General features: G+C 32.1%; 1 protein-coding gene across 3 annotated transcripts in view; it reads right to left on the bottom strand.

Moving 5' to 3' along the window:
• LOC106665236 (protein kinase shaggy) overlaps window positions 1-19,867 on the bottom strand; it is a 40,421-nt gene extending 20,554 nt beyond the window's left edge. The window contains exons 1-4 of one of the 3 annotated variants that reach the window (XM_014391512.2): window positions 19,620-19,867; window positions 19,315-19,404; window positions 18,796-19,019; window positions 18,683-18,721 (exon numbers count right to left, since the gene is read on the bottom strand). In XM_014391512.2, the coding sequence (XP_014246998.1) occupies window positions 18,683-18,721; window positions 18,796-18,829 (73 nt within the window). In that variant the 5' untranslated portion in view covers window positions 18,830-19,019; window positions 19,315-19,404; window positions 19,620-19,867. Of the gene's footprint in view, window positions 1-12,378; window positions 12,843-18,682; window positions 18,722-18,795; window positions 19,020-19,314; window positions 19,405-19,619 lie in introns of those variants that run through there. The other 2 variants (XM_014391513.2, XM_014391510.2) reach the window with 2 other exon arrangements.
• Window positions 19,868-19,928: the final 61 nt, after the last annotated feature.

Raw genomic sequence — 19,928 nt, 5'->3', positions numbered from 1 at the left:
ACAAAAGATGAATAAACCTAAGTTTTCATTCGTGATATATCCCTGGCCCAACGGTAATCCCCATAGTTAATACTAGATTCATGAAAAGGTATCGCTTCATCAAAACTGCGACAAACTTTTATTGCAATCAATTAAAAAAAGAGGTCGTTTCAATTTTATTTTTATTACTTAACCGACGTCGGTTATATTTTCCTGAGTTGTGCACAAGAGTTGACGGTCTAGTCTAACCCATCCGCCGTACGATAATGAAAAGTTTTTATTCCATTTGAGTTTATCTTTTTTTTCTCCTCGGCTAGCGGCTTTCACGGATAAACTACCTTCAATAGATATTGTCGACGTTTTGATTTGTAAAATTGAATTTTTGATTATTAATCTTCCTATGACCCGGATTTCTTCCTTTTTACACGTTTAACCGTATATGCTGTGAACAAGTAGGCCAATGGGCAGAGGGCGTATCCTGTCCTATAGAGTGGGTCATGCGCGTTTCCCCGACAATAAAACCATGAATGGATACAAATTTGGCCCTATCAAATACGGGTTTAAAAAAAAAGTCCCCCTTAATTCAATCAGTGAGAACAGAAATTGATTTACAATCAATTATTAATTGTTATTCAGATATCGTGAGATGCCGTCGGGTCTACCCGACCGCATCTCACGATATCTGAATAACTATCGATTAACGGTCACTAATCTCTACACATCAATTATTAAATTGAGATAAACCGAGGTGAAAATTTTCCTCTAATTATCGTTACTTTCCTAATCACTAGACCCCTTTTTAAGTGATTAATGAAATAGTTACATTAATTCACTGAAAACATTTTCAATAATATAGCATTTTGCTCTTGATCATAAACGGACCTAAACTGAGAATGAGACTCACCAAGTCACAAACTGACGAATCACACGAGTCAATGAACCATTAGACTCAGTCACAAGTTAACGTACACATGTCTGATAGTGTCAGCTAGCTAAGTCACAAATGTACGTATCACACCTCTGGGAGTTAAACCCCCAGCTTACAAATGAGCATATCTCAAGTGCGAATCAGTCCCACAAGTCACAAATGGTACAATCACACGACCAAGGCGTTACACTCTCTAAGTCACAAATGGACGTACCGCATGTTTGATCATTTCAGCTGGCTAAGTTACAAATGTATCACGCCTGTGGTAATTAACCTCCCAAGTCACGAAGAATTTCAAGCGCGATTCAGACTCAAGAAGTCATAAACGGACAAATAACACTTTGATTCTTTTAGACTCACGAAATAAACGTAGAGCAAATCTGATAATCACAACTGGACGTATCACACCTGCGGTAGTTATCTATCACGAATGGACCTCACACAGGGTCACAAGAGGACGTCAGACTCACAAGTAGCAAAATGTGATAAGTCAACGTCACAAAGCCACAAAAGGACGTACAAGCGTGAGACTTCCATTTGAAACGTTTTTCAGCTTACAGCACGCAAGACTTGTGAATTCTTATCACGAAGGTGTGAGATGTTATACGTAATTTCTTGATTTAACTGAGGACGGCCTACTTAATTACTGACAATAATGTTTTTATTCTAAATAACTAAATGATAATTTGCATAACATAGTGAGACTTTCAAAAAGAAAAAAAATGACCTAAGTCAATTTTTACGTGTGATTTTAGGGATGAACCTACAATTGCTCCAGATGTTCAAAAGTTACATCATAATTAAATTAATTTAACATCATTTAACAAACAATTATAAATAATATAAATTCACATATTCAAAATGTGTAAAATAGTGGATGTTTCTGTAAATTGGGTTGGCTGTGTTTGGGATGAACAGAAGTGACAACCCGATCTTTCTAAAAAGCTTTCAACGATCCAGATTTCGAGCCTACAGCTCATCATCAGGTTGAAGGAGCTCTACGACCTGATGATGAGCTGTAGGCTCGATATCCGGATCATTGAAAACAACTTACTGTGAGAAAGATTGAACAGCACACTCAGCCCACCATTTATCTTTTCTATTAGTGAAAAACCGATGGTTTTCAAATTACGACTGAAATCTTAGGGGAAAACAAAACGGTTTAACAACCCCTTAAGAATTATTCTCGATCTGGCAACTAATTTCCGTCAGGAGTTGGTCGATTTCCAGTTCCTGGTAAATGAAACATGAAATGAAGGTCGCTATCGGGCCATGCACTTCTTCCTAAAATAGTCCATATCTCCACTTGGAAAAAGGACGCTTCCCGGAGAGAAAGATCCCTTTATGCGCAATCGATACAGCATGCCAAGTTGTTAGTTTATCACTTAACCATATTCCAAAAATACAAAATAAAATAAAAATTCCGAAAGTTATTTTCGAGGGCCAAGATTTCTTTTGAAAAAATTTCTCTTTACCGAAACAACATTCAGAGGAAATAAGAGTAAACTGTAATTTGTTATGCCAGAAAACCTTTTCAAATTAAAATTGGCCAGACAAGTTAAAAGTTTTCTGACGTAGAAACGTTGCTAAAAATCCCTTTTAAGACTGATGGAAATTTAAAATTTTAAAAAAATGATTGCAATTCTTGATAACGTAATCGACTGTCTGACCGTTCGACTACAGACAAATAGATTATTTTTTGCTCACTGTAAATTAATAAAGGCCTAGATAGTACGATTAGATATTTTTATAACAGCTCAGAATCACCACGTGACTCACAAATGTAAATCGAGTCGCGAAGCCCGACCCGAAATAGATTTATCGATTGCAAGCAATCGTCTACAACCTCTTTTCCTTTTCTTATTCTTACATAGAGAATAAAAATAGAATTACACCCTTAAAACGGTCGAAAGTTGATATTTATTTTTAATTGTCCCTATCGTTCCATTTTAAAATCAATAAAGGGTAGACACACTACTCGAGACGTTGAAAGCATCGAGTCATAATTCGATCAGACGAAACGATATTCTGAGCCTGCAGAGCAAACTACATCTGCTCGACTAATAATTTTTGGCGTATCAACCAAATTCAACAGACAATTCATCAATGGACAAATGATTTTTCAAAATCAGCAAATACCTTGCCGATAGAATTACGTTAAAAAGAAGAACAAAAATCTTATGTTTTTAGATGAGCTTCAGCCAGAAATACAATAAATGCACACTCAGCTTACATATTTTTAAAAAAAATTCATGCCTGCCAGCAACCATTTCTAAAAAAGTGATTATCTGAAAGAAACGGATTTCCGCTTAATTAGAATCCTGGGAATACATCAAATAATGAAAAAAAGAGGTACAAAAATCAATTTCGGCTACAAGAAGGGTAAAACGTACAGTCTAAGTTGTAGCAAATATTCAACCAGGAATCGGCGTCACTCGTTTTACATAAATCTAATCAACAGAAAAATATTATCCAGAAAGGTTTTCACAAACAATAAATGTACATTATCGAACGATAGAAGCTCCACAAGTTAAAGATACACGCCGCATGACAGCAGCACCAAACTAAAGCACGAGGACCAAACAGCAGCATATTTCAACACTCCCAGGATAAAAGCATGCTGCATGTATAACAGTTTTATTCTTCAAATATGTCAAAAATCAAAATTATCTATAAAAAAATTTATGAAACTCAAATTCTGGCTAGATCTAACTAGTTTGTCACGACAGAAGAAAATGTCTAAAAGTGTTGTAATTCCTTATATAATTGAATGGTTTTTTTGTACTATCTATCACTCAAATTGATAAAAGTTATCTATTGTATTATATTATAAGAAAATCTGTTGTTTGATTAAATTAATTTTTATCATTGCTTGAGTCGAAAATCAATCGCTGGACTGGTACTCGAAAAATTCACCCATTTGAACTTTAAAGAGAACAAGGAAAATTAATTTTAAACGAGTTTAGAAATTAACCCCTCCCCAAACCACCAAAAAATCTGTTATCTTATTAGCTAAAATTTTAAAATAGCGCGTGAAATAAATCAGGTCAATGTAAAAGGCCGGCTGGTCCTGATTTCCCAGAGGCGGAACTATTCAGTTTCTAGGTTCAACCTATTTAATATCAATTCCCTGTTGAACTTCAGACGAAAAAAAAAGGAATTGTAGTAATATATTTACATGATTTAAATACTAAAATGGTACAATTTTTACTACAATGATCAAAATAAAAAAGTCAAATTCAAATTTTATGAATAGTTTGCAAGACGTAGCAAGGAAGTCTGACATGATAAAACTTTCTGAAGTCATTAAAAAAATGTAATACATAACAGCATAATTTTTCTAGCCAAAAAAATGGTACATCGATCCTTATGTCCATTCAGTCCCCCAAATATAAGGAAAGAAAACTTCCTTTTTAAATTTGCAATAAGTTATTTGGTTTGTAAATTTTTAATATAATTGGACAAGAGAAAAATATAAAAACTTACATTACAGAGAAAATGCAAAACTTGAAACGAAATTGTAATGTGAATGAAACATTTCCACTAAAAAAATAATATTGCAAAAATTACTGAGGCGTGGAAAAGAATAGATAAAAAATATTTTTTTAATAAAAGAAAGACAAGAACAACCCTAGAAAAACATAATCATAACAATTAAAATCTAATACATAGTTTGCACAACTCAAGATTGTTCGGAAGTGTAAATCGTAAAAATAAACATTAATTATAAAAATTTCCATAGACTGCAGATACATAACTTTTATGAACCAACTATCATGATGAAAAAATGTATTCTTATATTACATTAGTTTTATTAGTACATTCATGGCCTGTACGTTCCATTTTATACTTTCAAAATTGGGAGGGACTTAGATGGTATTAAAATCAATTAAAATTGAATAAGCCATTTTTTATAAGATGTTTAATAATTACAAAAAAATCCCTCTATTTACCCTAAGCTCTTTGATCAGAGTATTATATATTTCGGCCAATATAGACAAATCAATTATTGATCAACCATTAGGACAATAATAATAATAATAAACAATAATAAGAAGGCGATTTCTATCAAAATGACTGCATTGTTCACTAGTTTCTTAAGATTCCTTTTGTAAACAAGGATGAAAGAAAGATAATAAAATTTCCATGAGAAGATACAATTCAATCAGTAGTTATAATCTGATACAATGAAACTTCGGACATGACCCAAATCCTAAGATTATAAAATTTAAAAATTTTCAATCAATAAATAATATATATTAACAACATGGTACTTAAAATATACGTACAATAAATAATTAAATCGCCCAGTTATAGACAAAAGTTGCAATGTTCTAAATCAAGAATAAACTTGAAATAAAGGAACAAAACACATGTCCAACAACTAATGTAAACGTCTAATTTAGTAACCCCACGATTCATTCCTCGAAATGGTTTTTAAAATTTGTAATACTTTTAAAAGTTCCTTTGCCGGCTTAATTGCCATGGAAATAGAACGGGACGGGCAAGAGAAAATTACTTAAGTATAACTATTCCACAGCCAGAACACACATGTACCACGTATTATCTGGCGATTGGTAACATTAGCCACATCCACTTGGAATCAACTTTTAAAAAAGTAGATAGTATTTTTTATTGTTAATACGAACTTTGTCAGCCAACTCGTAAGGATGAGATTGTGCCTACGTAACGCTAAGGTATCACTCAATTTGTACGCTCATTTGAGGCAAACAAATCACTCGTGGGATACTCCATTTATGACTACAAGAGCCGAAACGACACACACGTGAGATACTTGACTGCGTGAGTGGAAGGCATCACAAAGGCTGTTCACTCAATAGAGATTCCTTGAGGCAAATTAATCACATATGAGATACTTCCAGTTGTGACTACAAGAGGCAAAGGAGAGATCACACAGGTTGAAGAAAACATAAACATGTGAGTTACATCCATTCGAGACTACGAGAGGCATAGGAGTGATCACACTCAATTGAGAACCTTTGAAGAAAACTTAAACATGTGAGTTACGTCCATTTGTGACTACGAGAGGCAAAGGAGTGATCACACTCAATTGAGAACCTTTGAACAAAATTTAAACATGTGAGTTACATCCATTTGTGACTACGGGAGGCAAAGGAGTGATCACACTCAATTGAGAACATTTGAAAAAAATTTAAACATGTTAGTTACATCCATTTGTGACTACGGGAGGCAAAGGAGTGATCACACTCAATTGAGAACCTTTGAAAAAAATTTAAACATGTCAGTTACTTCCATTTGTGAATACGAGAGGCAAAGAAGTGATCACACTCAATTGAGAACCTTTGAAAAAAATTTAAACATGTGAGTTACTTCCATTTGTGAATACGAGAGGCAAAGGAGTGATCACACTCAATTGAGAACCTTTGAAAAAAAGTTACTTCCATTTGTGACTATTTGTGACTACGAGAGGCAAAGGAGTGATCACACTCAATTGAAAACCTTTGGAAAAAATTTAAACATGTCAGTTACTTGCATTTGTGAATACGAGAGGCAAAGAAGTGATCACATTCAATTGAGAACCTTTGAAGAAAAATTAAACATGTGAGATACGTCCATTTGTGACTACGAGAGCAGAATGTATCACATAACTTGTACTTCATTAGAGAAATCTTGATGCAAACGTATCACATGTGAGTTACGTCGATTTGTAATTATGAAGTGGAAGATATCACACAAGTGGTACACTGAATAAAGACCTTGGAGCAAAAGTATCGCAGGTGAGACTTTCATTTGTATGGATTCCACTATGAGAGGCTAAAGTATCACACACGTTCTATACTCCACAGAAATTCCTTAAGGCAAACGTCATACGTGAGATTGTAACTACGTGAAGTATATTTCAGGTGAGGTCACATGGGATGTCTATTAGTGATCTAGTGAAGCAAATGTATCACAATTTTTAATGTTTCCATTTGTAACTGTGAGATGCGAAGGTATCACACGTCTGATACGTTTATTAATGACCCAGTGAAGCAAAATTACCATAAATGATAAAAACTTGTACTTTCCGGATTAACAATTATTCTTAATTTTTCAACAATCAAAATACTCTACATAAAATATATTTACAAAAACAGTTTGGGTTGAAAATTTCGTCGCTTAATAATTACAATAATATATTATTTTATTATTTTCCCAACTGCAATCGCGTTTATAGTTTTGTACTTTTTTATAAGAAAGCGACAGGGAAGAGGAAACGTTTTAACGATTCTTTACGACCATACCTCATATACTAGGTCTTTCTTATCTCAATTCTGCCAAACGTTGTCTTACAGCCTAAACACAATTTTTTTCTCAATTTCTACAATTTTTAATTTGCGTAAAGCCTTCATATTTTAAGCCATCATGGTCGCTTATGTAATTGTTTTTCTGACTTATTTGCCCAATTTTTATTTTACCAATAGTTAGTGTAAAGGAAAAACGTAAATTTAACAAATAAGAAAGTGGTTCCTTTTAACAATATAGCTTAAATTGAATATACCTCTTCATCGTGCCAGCGTTTCGATCTTTATTGAGATCATCTTCAGGGCTCAATAAAGATCGAAACGTTGGCACGATAAACAAAATGTTTTTCTGAAACCTACATCACACCAGACCGCATCTCACTATTTCTGAATAATTATCGATTAACGGTCACTAATCACCACACATACCTCTTCGGTTTAAATCAAGTACTAAGATTTAAAAAAAAAAATAGCGAATTTCTCATTGATTTTTTAAAAATTGCATATAACACTAATGTCTTAAAAAACGGGCAATATTTAATATAATACCAGTTTGTATTGTTGGCTAAAACAATAACTAATTAAGAAATGTTCTGAATCCATAAATTGTAAGAATTAATTAATTATACCCGTTTCGAAATGTGAGTCATACAGTATTTCTTTTTTCTAACAGGTAACTTTTCTCACACATTACTGTTTTATTGATACCATAAAAAAAACTGCAAGAATAAAACAATATTTTTTCAGCCAAAATTTAAAAACTTTAGTCAAGAGGATTTAATTTTTTTAAATATTTAACTCCCAGTACAGGTCAATTTAACTCTTACTGAATTGAGAATTTTTGATCGAAATATCGGCTGATTAAACACAAATAACAGTTATCTCCCATAATACCGTTAGGCGAGAAATGATCACAGGAGTGTCCAAACATAATGATAATAATTATTGTGTAATAAACACGACTTTTGTAATTTAAAATGAAAAATTTAAACGAACTTGAATTATTTTTATGTAAAAAAATCCATATAAATAAAATATATGATACAGTTAATACTGCAATATAAACGTTTGTTTTGTTGAACATTTTTAAAAATTCTAATAAAAATAGGGTTTTTTTTGCAATTAAAATAATTCTTAATTTTTCTCTTTTACCCTGTAAATTCATAAAATGTTAGAATACTATTGACCGCAGAATTAAACCAACTGTGTGAGAGAACAACTTGTTACTTATCAGATCAGATGAATCACTGCACCAACTATTTGCTTTATTAGTGCGCAGTTAATTTTTTAAATATACGTAGGGTTGTATTGGCAATTGGAAACAAGCCAAATTTTGATTAGTTTCGTCCAAATTCTTTCGTTCAATTGAGGCAGAAAAAGCATTAATTGGCGTCTTTTTGTACGATTGTTAACGTTGAACAAATGTCACACAGCCTGTTATACCCTGTTATAAAAAAATAATTCATAATAGAAAGAAAAAAAAACAATAAACAATCAAGGTATTCTACTGACGTTTACATAATGATAAAGCATGCAAAGATCTTAGTAATCGATTTTTTAAAATATACAATATGAAAATAGTGCTGATTCTACAAAAATCCACATATTAATATGAAAACTTTGTTTTTTAAAAGAAATGGAGGACTTTTTTTTTATATAATTGCAGTTTGTATAAGCCTTCCATAGGATTTTAATTTACCATTAGATTAATTGAATTGTCTACAGGATTCTAGTAGGATAGGATCCTAAGATTACATTTTTTTTAAACTAAATATTAAAATAAACTTTTCTGCTAAATCGCATCAACCTTTTATCCATTTATTATGAATTTTATTATGAAGATATTTTCCAAATAATTTCACTCAAGGCCACATACAACACGAGATAAAACTATAAAACTACAAACCCACGGGTAATTTCACCTGAATTTACTAAATTTATTAGATAAGCTACTGTGAATAACAGTTACAGTGTGTGTACAAAGGGGAAAGAAAATAAAAGAAAGAGGACAGGCGATTAGATTTCACGGTGCAACAAAACAAATCTGTATTGTTTTGACAGTTATGTCAACAGTCGGAAAGGAAATCCATCGTCTGAAGATAAAGAGGAACGGAAAAGTTTAAAGGAAACCAAATTAACGTTCCGATTTCAGGGTGGTCGTGTGAGGGTGCACGTGTGCACCTTTAGGACAACTGGAATCACCTCTCCGCACCCTTTCAGCCTAGAAACTGTTCCAAAGAAACGAAGCAATTCAAGACAAAATATGATATTTCGATATAGCACTACAATCTCTCTGTGCACAAAACCAATTCATTTTATGGTTAAATAATTTTTTTAGCGTTATATGTCACTATATGGTGAAGACCGTTTTCAATTTATGAGAAGGTATAAGCATCTGTATGTAAGTTGTGGACAATGACGGTTGTCATTTATTAAAATCGTTTATTCACAAGTGGTTTTCAACTTTGAAAAGCTGAGGGTTTAATGCAAGTTGTCTCCTAAGCAAAAATTGTGAAGTGAAGCAATTTTGAAAGTCATAATTTCACAACAACAAAGTTTCTGTTAATATGGCTATAATTTTCTAAACAAATAAAGAAAACAAATCTATAAAAAATTCCAACGAAATTCGAAGTCAACAAATTTGTCGAATTTATATTCGACAAATTTGTTGACTTCGAATAAAGTCATAATTTGAAATATAAGCCTTCATATTGTACAAATATGGAATGCCACATATACAGTATCGAGTAAGTGACAAGTGCTGTGGGATTTCTAGACTAATTTAAATTAAAAATATTTTANAGTAAAAAATAATTTATTAAATTATCAAAAGGCCAATTTGAAAGGCATTGTTACTTAAACAAATTATTAAGACTATATGAACAGTTTCAGCAATTTTAAACTTTTTTAATTCAACAGTAATTTTTAACAACAACAATGTAATCGAATATGAAGTTATACTTAACACGTACTGCATTTCACCAACAAATTTAAAGAACTCAACAGCAGGGGCTGTCGAATTTGAAAGTCATACATTAATGAATAAATTATGGCCAAAAAATATGAACAGTCCACTTGAAAATCGAGTAAGTGAAAAGGTCCGTCGAATTTCAAGCCTAATATAGACCAAAAATATTTTAGAATATCTACTCTGCTTTAATTTCTGAAACGAAAACTCAACATGAAGCTGTCAATTTCAAAGCCATAATTCGAATTACAACCTTTAAATATTATATGAATTGAGTGTTCAGAACACGGAATGTCGAATTTCAACGTTATAATTTAGAAGAAAACTATATTTAAGTAAACATAATTTATCAAAAGGCCAATTTGAAAGGCAGTGATGCAAAAACGAATACAGGAAGTTATAATTTTTAATAAACAACTGCAATGCAGTCGAATTTGAAGTTTAACGCATACAACATTAACCCACAAATTTAAAGAAGTCAATAGTGGCTATCGAATTTAAACGCCATAAACGGAAGAATAAAATATAGTAAAAAAATATAGTCAACTTTAAACTCGAGCAGCTGAAAAGAGCCTAAAATAAATCCAAAAATATTTTAAATGTTTACTCCACTTTAATTTCTCAAACGAATGCTCAAAGCGAGGGTGACAATTTGAAAGCCATAATCGAGAAGAATACGAATGAACAATCAGCTGTCATTTTCCGAATGGTCATCTATCGACAGATCAGACAGTGCTGTCAAATTTGAAAGTAACAACCTGAATATAAATGTGGGGTATGGATAAACATCACGTACTCATTTCTCTACGATAATCACAACAGGAATGCCTTAATTTAAAGACTTTTTTTTATAGAAATGATAAATGGTGGAGTATGTAATTTTACACAGGAAATTGTGAAGACAAAACATGACTGTCGTATTTTTTAAGGGTCAATTTAAACAACCAGGGATTTTAAATTTAAAAGTATTTTTTAAATGGGAAACACTTTTTTTAATATGTATAATCTTTGTAGAACGTCATTCATGAATGGTAAAGTAAAAGTATATAGTATTTTGTCCTGAAGAACTAATTTCTGTAATGACAAATTATTTGTAGTTTTTTTTCATGAAGTGGCTTTTAAATAAAATTTACCTAGTTTCTTTCTAATTTTTTGTTTTATATTTGATGCCAAAACTATATTTTGAAAGTTGGCCTGTGTTAATTGTTAATTTTTGTTTATTTTAGCAATCGGAAAGGAATGCGAGTTGGTGAAGAAATTGGTGTTCACAAGAGTGAATCGTAGTTCTGGTGAAACCGTTCCGCTGCCCTAATGGAAAGCGATGCCCACCAAAAGATCCCTCCCAAAATCGGACACGGTTCCGCCCTCGAAGGCGGCCAAAGCCAAAGGCGAATTTTCGCCTCCAGAAACTTTACAACGAATACCGAATAAAAATTGAAAATCCTTCATTTTTTTTTTTTTTAATTTTCGAGACGAAATGAGAAATGGGACCGGGCAAAGGCGTTCGTAACGGGACGTTTTACAATATCGAAAATATGGAAACGGGCGAGGGCGGGTTGGAAGCGATATCCGACGACGTAGGCGTCTTTAAAATACCGCATAGTTTTCAGGGGCGAAACTCGCCAAGATTCCGGGTAAATCGTAAAAAATCGATCAGGCCGAAAGGGGTTGCAACCCCGGTGGGGGTGGAGGATTTTCATTTCGAGAAACTCGACCCGCCAGAAGGTTTCCTTAACGTCTCCTCGCCGTCGGGTCGTTTAATGAAAGGAGAAAGCTCAGAAGAAAATCAAGGGTCTCGGTGGGGAAAAAAATAAAAGGATGAATTTTTTTTTCAAGGGTCAAAAATCAACGAGTGGAAAATAAAAATATCCTAGAATTTAGAAAAAGAGCGGTAAACTGCTTTTGAAATAAAATAAGAAAAAGGTGGATGCGAGTGAAGAATGAAGGTTAGAATATCGGGCAGCAGGCGGTTTTAAAAGGTTCCATATTTCCTCAAATGGTAAAATTGTGGGTTTTCCATCCCAGATCGACTTTCTTTCTCGTTAATCGTCAGCGCTTTCCCATCCCGCCGCCAGTTCTGGCCGGGGGTTGGGAAATGTGTTGAAGACGAGGATCTATTAATTAAAAAAAAAAGAAACTAAAAAAATATAAATTCCATATTTCCTCTCGTTAAGAAATAAAATAATAGAGAAAACGTTGAATTTGATTATAGATCTCGGTTGAGTAACTGCACTTACTACTTATTTTCATGTTCCCTAATGGTGGAATAGGAGGTTGCTTGTTACCCTCTGCGAAGGACGTAGTCCTAGGACGTGTAGTCATTTCTGCTTTCGTAGATCGTCAAAATACGTCCACGTCATAGGATTTTCCAAATCACATAATTAATCTGGTCGATTCGTAAAATGCGAAAAACACAGGGCACAGCACACACACAGGTCCGGCTGGAAGGGAAATCGGGAGCCCGAGAGAGCGAGTTAACCCAACGACTCCCTGATTACAAAAAACCGTGTTCCGGATGAACGCCCGAGGCGGACTCGACCCACAACATCCATCAAACTCCGGACCGGAAACGTCGCGAAAACCACGGCCGCCAGACTTATTTACAAAGTCATATTTGACGAAAATCCCTCGGACTCAGAAACCACCCATCATTCACTTCTCTGGGGACGAAATTTCAGAGGTTCAGACATTGACCTGTTCGGTTAAGTTCGTGGCCAATGGGAACGCTCTCGGGAAGAAACGATCTCTCACGAGGCTGACGTCAACCTGGCAACATAACTTTTACGTTCTAGCCAATGCTCAAGAGATTTCAATAACGATTCACTTTTTTACTGATTAACGTCCGTTCCTCCACATCCACCCGTTCATCAGAGATGATTATTTTATTTCTTTTTTCACTCATAAGTCGAGGCACGACGAGCGATTTTATACTTTGGCCATACAGGTTTTCCCGCCGAAATACAAATCCACATCACTCACTTCATCAATCATCCCCAACCTGCGCCGACAAAATTTTATATCAGCCACTGCCCAACGATTCACTCCTTGAAACAATCTAACTTTTTTCTATACATTTTTATCAATTTTACTATATTTGTTTATTTATTATCTAGCTAATAATTACAAAGAACATTTAAAAAATGAAAAACATTGAAATATTAAATACTGACAATAATCAAACTATTAACATATAATTCAGAAGATCTGAAACAGAAGAAATGTCATCCTCCCCAATTAAGAATGGGCCATGCGAGGTTGACAGACTCTTATTTAAGGAAGAAAGGGGTGATTTGATTTATAAAAGGTTTAATTTGACTGAAAAATGCTACAAGTTTATGAATTAATTAATAATTTATTAAATAATAATAGTGATGATTTATTTCAATTTACATTTTCACCTTCACAGGAGGGTAACGAAAAGGTGGACAAGGCGGCTAAGCTCGGGATGTCCCAACCCCTGGAACTTACCACTGCTATCTGGCCCACAGAATCAATAATAAGCATGATTAAAAGAAGGTGGAGCATCAATGGGCCAGATTGACAGAGAATCTCTCGCATATCAAGAGCTCTGTCGATGGGTGGCCCTCGGAGGATCAGACTTGTAGAAGAAGGGTCATCCTTACCCGATTAAGAATAGGCCTTGCAAGGTTGACACACAGACTCTTACTTTTGGGCCGAAAGGTTTAATTTGGATGAATAAATGGTTAATTTGGTTGAAAAAAAGAGTGATTTGATTTATAAAAGGTTTAATATGACTGAAAAATGCTACAAGTTTATGAATTTATTAATAATTTATTAAATAATAATAGTGATAATTTATTTCAATTTACACTTTCAGCTTCACAGGTAGGTCTGGAGAGTGATGAAAAGGTGGGTAAGCCCTAGACTTCCCAACCTCTGAACCTAACCACCGGCCCACAGACGCTAAGAATGCAATAAAAAGCATAATTAAAAGAAAGTGGCAGAAGACAGAGAAGATCTCACGTATCAGCACTGACAATGGGTGGCCCTCAGAGGATCAGACACGTAGAAGAATAATAAAAATAAAAGTGGGGACAAATGTCCACCTAGCTGTACACTAGAAGTTACAATAATTTACAGTTACAAGAATTTCCACTTTGGACTACTTGACTGCTAGAAAATTAAGATACAACCATTCTAAAATATCTTCTTCTAGACCAGAATCCATAAAGTTTGTTGGTTAGAATATTATGAGTAAATCAGTCAATTATAACAAAACACATTATTGTATTTATAATATATAATATTGTATTTTGTTACACAACAAACGCCCTAATTAATAATAATAAAAATAATAATTAAAAAACAGAATAATCACCCACATTATTGTGTCAATTATGAATTCCAAAGTTAAGTCAGCAAGCACCCAATGACTAACTCCTTAAAACAACCTAACTTCTTTTCTATACATTTTAATCAATTTTGCTATTTTGGGCTTTGTCTGTTCTATAAATATCCAAGTCAGGCAAAGAAATAAAAGTTTGAGTATATCAATTTCAACATTTAAAAAATAAATGAAACGATCATTAAAAAAAATTCAAGAACTCCAATGTTAATTCATCAATCCCCATGATGCGCAACATGCAAGTTTTGCTGACACACCAACAATTAGTCAAGTCTGCTCAACAATCTAATGAATATGTTATAAGCAATCTTATTATGTTTTGTTTTATATATTTTATAAATTATCAGATTTCTATCTGATGCGCCTCATGCAAGTGTGAGTCCTACTTTTGCTGACGCACTAACAATTTTTCAGCATCTGCACAACATGCCAAATAATGGGTTGTTATAATAAATTTTTTTATTTCTGGTTTTTCGAATGAAATGCTTGTACAGATTATAAAAAAAGTCTAATATTTTAAATATTGCATAGTTAATTTTGATTATTTATCCAAAAATTTCACAAACTTAATTTCTTTACAAATAAATACAGGTTACAACAAGTATAAAATCATATTTTGATTATTGCACCTTCAATTTTTTTTGTAATTTTTTTATTTAATTTTTTTTTAATGGAACGATCACTCATTAATAATAAATAATAGTAATAATAAATAGTGAAATATTTTATCATACCTTGAAAAAATGAAACAACTCTAGGTTGTAAAGGAATTATACATTTTGATTATTATTCGTTGAATTTAAAAATAATAATAATAACATATCATTCTGACTGTGAAACATATCAACTGTCACACTTTGCAACCCTTTAAGCAAAGGATCAATCTTTTGAGTGATTTAAAGGAGTTACTGGGTTTCCAGTGTTTGTTTCGAAGAGCACTTTTCAGCTTTCTCAAATTTATTATAATTTATAATGAGATAGGCCTTTTCCCAAATTGTTATACCATTGAATGTTTGTCTGCTAGTGTTTGAATGAGTTGTGCGTGCAAGATTTTTTTTTCTCTCAGGAATTTTTGAGGCTGCCGGAGCGAATAAATGAAATAGAAGAAAATACAAATTGTGGGGTAATAAACTCTAATGCCCAAAATCGCAAATTGCAATTTAAATAAGAAAGATAGCTATAAAAAAAAAATTTAAAAGAGAGAGAGAGAAAGAGAAAGGATAAAGGAAAAGAAGTGTATTGGGTTTATTTTTATTATTGTTAAGTAACATTAGTTAATTATCATATTTAAATGGAAGAAAGAAGGATAATGATGAGCCTATACTCATGCTGAGACTGTTACTAGTCTGACTCCATTATTATTATTATTATTATTAGCCATACAAGCCTATGAGAATTGTTTAAATTATGGAACAAAAATTCGTAATTCTAATTCTAAGAACAGGAATAAATTTTATAATTTAAAATGGGATTATGTATACATTTGGCCTTACAAATTAAGAATTTTAAAAGGATAAATTAAAGCTTTGGATGACAAAAGGATAGACTAGTTTATGAGTGAATGTTTGGAGTCAGAGCTTTATAGCTAACCTAGGGTAGAAGTGATTAGTGACCATTAATCGATATCTGAATGACTAGGGTAGAAGGTTGGATGTTAGGGCGTAAAATGACCTTAGCCGTTAAAACGCCTTTAAAAATTAATAATAAAATTAAAAATTGATATTCCATTGTGTCTGAAAAAATTAAACAACTGTAAAGCTAAATTAATACTACAATTCACTCTTTCTATAAAATTTGAATATGTATATTATCAATAGAAAAATTAATTGAAATGATCATGCAGATTCATAATAAGTATACTCATTTATGATATAAAAAAAATGAAAACTATCATCGCTAATTGATTAATGATGGATCGAATTCTACCTTCACTGATATGCAAACAATTTAAAGCAGCAACCGTTATGATTCTCTACTCAAAACAATCTGAAATATCTTCTATACATTATAATCCATTCCAGGTTCATATCCTGGCCAAGCCCATGAAATTTTAATTGAGAGCCAGCAGGTAGTTGGATGGTAAACCATCATGTATGACAATTTTTTTTTTTTACTTTTCAATCAATTTTAACATTTTTGGTGTTGTCAATTCTATAAATATAAAGTATTGTAATTGTAGTAGTACAATGTCGTCAACATAGGCACAAATGTGTTCTGTCCTCCTACTCTAGTATTACCCATTTTTTAACATTATCTATTATCATTACTATTTTTTTTCCATAATACATAACAAAAAATACAATTCTTTAGAAAATGAACAAATTTGTCTTTTATTTTGAAGAACAAATTAATGAAATACAAATGTTATGTAAGTTTTATCAGACAGCATTTAATAATTTTTATTGTGCTTTTTTGTCAATAAAAGTCTAATTTATCGTTCAGTTTATCAATTGCGAGACAAATTTTAACTGTGTGTAAATATTCAGTATATTTTAAGTTCATTTCTTTTTTAATAATTATTTTCTACTAGGGCATAATTAATAATTGTGGAAATTCTTTGTTGGGTGCGTAGAGAATAAACAAGAAATCTTCATTTTAATGCTAATTTGTTTATTAATTTAAGTCAGTATTGATTAATCACCGAGAACAAGTTAAATATCACTCACATCGTTCTTCTTGAATTCTTTAGCAAATTTAAATAAACTTACGACTGAAGGTTTTAAAAATTCGATATCTTAACATCGAGATTACAAATTTTATTCAGTTATAAATATTTGTAAAAAGTAAACATAGATTAAAGTTGTATGCTGTTTTGGTATCCCTGGAGAAAATTAGGCCTTAAAAATAAATCTTTAACACTGCATACAACAGAAATAAATTAAGTGAGTTGACATAAGACTGTGTAGGTGTGAATTGACCTCAACCATTAAAATATTTCTCATCATAATCCAAGAGTTTCATTTAATTGTTTTATGTATAAAACAATATTGAAGAACAAACAAAAATTTGTAGTAGTTGCATTTACATAAACTATATTAGATTCCTAAGATTAAATTTAAATTTTGTTTTATGGATCAGAAACCTATAACAAAGCCCATTATGGTTTCACTTCTTTTTTAGATCAACGTGGATACATTTTGTGTAGATTTGGATGGAGACGTGGCTTAAGTATGCTCAAGGTTTGATGAAAGCTCATCAAATAAAAACGTTAACAATTTTGGCCCATTTAACTTTTGCATAGTAAAACTCAAAATAAGTTGCACGTCCAGCACATGTTATTACCTATAATCATCTTGTAGCTGAAGTGTATGGAGAAAAATGCAAAACAAATAAAATATTTGACCAGTTGAAGTATTCAGTCCATTTTCCCATGGAATGTCCAACCAATGACTCTTCATTTTGTCGAAGGGAGATAAATCAAATGATGCGGAAGTAATTAAGGACCTGCAAACACTTAATGTTAGTGTTGCAGTGCAAATTTCCAGAAAATAGTATTTTATTTAATTTTGTGAACAATAAAAACTTAAGGAATTAGTATTGATTTTAAACAATTTCTTTTAATGATATGTTTATTTGGGAAATAAGTTAATGTTATTGAAACTCTTCAGTGGTGTTTGTCTTTATTTAAATTTAATTGTGGTTTTATTTATTAATATGAAGTAGCATGATTTTTTTTTGCTATTTTAAGAGATTGGACAAACCTGACTTCAATTTTCATTCATTATGGCTATGAAGAGTCACTATATTTCAATTACACACTTATTACAATATATATTTATCATGGAAAATATGCGAGCTTGTTTTTATTATTATTTTTTATTTGTGACTTGAAAGTTGGTGTAAAATTTATAATTGATAATGTTAGATGGGACAGTTATCGAAGTGAAACCATAAGGTTTTCATTTTTAGCCTGTTGCTTAGAAACGCTTTAAAGATTTTGCATCGTTTGTGTCCTATTTAAATATTAACTTTGGCCAATTTATAAATTGCAAAACTATTTGTCAAATTCACTAATTTTAAACACAAATTACCTTCATAATTTAAAATGGTGATTTCCTCTTACTATAATGAGTGTATCTATGATTTTATATATTTTAATTAAATTAATCATTTTATTTGTTAAGTTTCTTTAACAAAATTGCATTGGATAATATTGTTAGAATGGTTTTACTTACTGTCTGAATCTAGTAGCGCATTGGGATTAATGGGATTTCCTAAAATAAATATAAATGTTATTACTGTTCGCCTAATTGAAATGCTGCGAGCAATGAATGGAAAAAAATATTACCAGAGCTACCCTCCTTCTCGTTGGTAAAGTTCATGTAGCATCTCCCTAACTCATCTGACCCGCCACCAGTTGGCCTCTTCGGGTCGTATCTCAACGATGAAGATGTCTTCGCTTTAAGTATGCTAGACCGACTCGACGACTTTAACTGCGGATCATCCTTATTCTTTTCTCTTTCATCGGTCCCCCTTCCGGAGACGCTGATCTTCTTAGAAAAAGAAATTTTGCTGCAATAATAACTAACGATGATGCTAGTGTAATTAGCAGTACCAAATATTTATTGTTGTATTAATAATTGTTTCATTTATAAATAGGGGGTAAATTCAATGTGTAATGTTCGATTTATTGACCAATAGAGGATTTATGAATACATAAATTTGTTTCATTTTCTGAGATAAACCTGCTCAACTGTAATCGTATTTTTTTTTCTTTCAGGTTGGTTGAGATAAGTTTTGGATAATGACACTGACTTACTTGTAAAACTCTAGGTGTATGTTCTAAAAATAAAATTGTAAATTTTACCTGAAAGTTAATTCCCACTTGTTAAAATTTAGGTCAGTGGCACCTGACCGTGAGAGGAGCCAGAATTCTTGTGCCTTGAGAGCACAACACCTTAAAAGAACACAGTAAGACAAAATTCATATTCCATTGGAGGTGTCATAATATTCAAATTTTTAATTGAACCTAGATTAACGGCAAAATACAGGGGAAACCATTTCAGGGAAAAATGTGCAAGTCAAATTTAATTTGATTGCTAGCTAAATTCCCTGAAATCGTTATATAAAATGATAGTAAAATAAAAGTATTAGTAAGTGTAATAAATTTACCAATTATAATTTTGATAGCATATGGCCAGAATTTCTTAATAGAAATTTATTCCGAAATGAAGTATGTATATGTCGACTGTTGCACTTTTTGCCCGATGATTTGCTCGAAGTATTGGAAAATCCTTAATTGACAGTACAAAAATCAGAGTTAATATTTTTTAACTTTCTGTTTTTTTGCTTAAATTAAAACAAAATCAAACCAAAACAAAAGGAGTAATTTAGAATTTATTTGGCCAATGAATTTGAACATATGATTGTATAGGATTTGCTAGAAATCTTAAATCATATTAGAAACTGAGAATAAATTTT

Source organism: Cimex lectularius, unplaced genomic scaffold (genome assembly GCF_000648675.2).
Source record: "Cimex lectularius strain Harlan isolate CLEC.00 unplaced genomic scaffold, Clec_2.1 scaffold298, whole genome shotgun sequence".
NCBI lineage: Eukaryota > Metazoa > Arthropoda > Insecta > Hemiptera > Cimicidae > Cimex > Cimex lectularius.
Note: the sequence above shows the minus strand (reverse complement) of the source record. Positions and strands in the feature narration are given on the sequence as shown.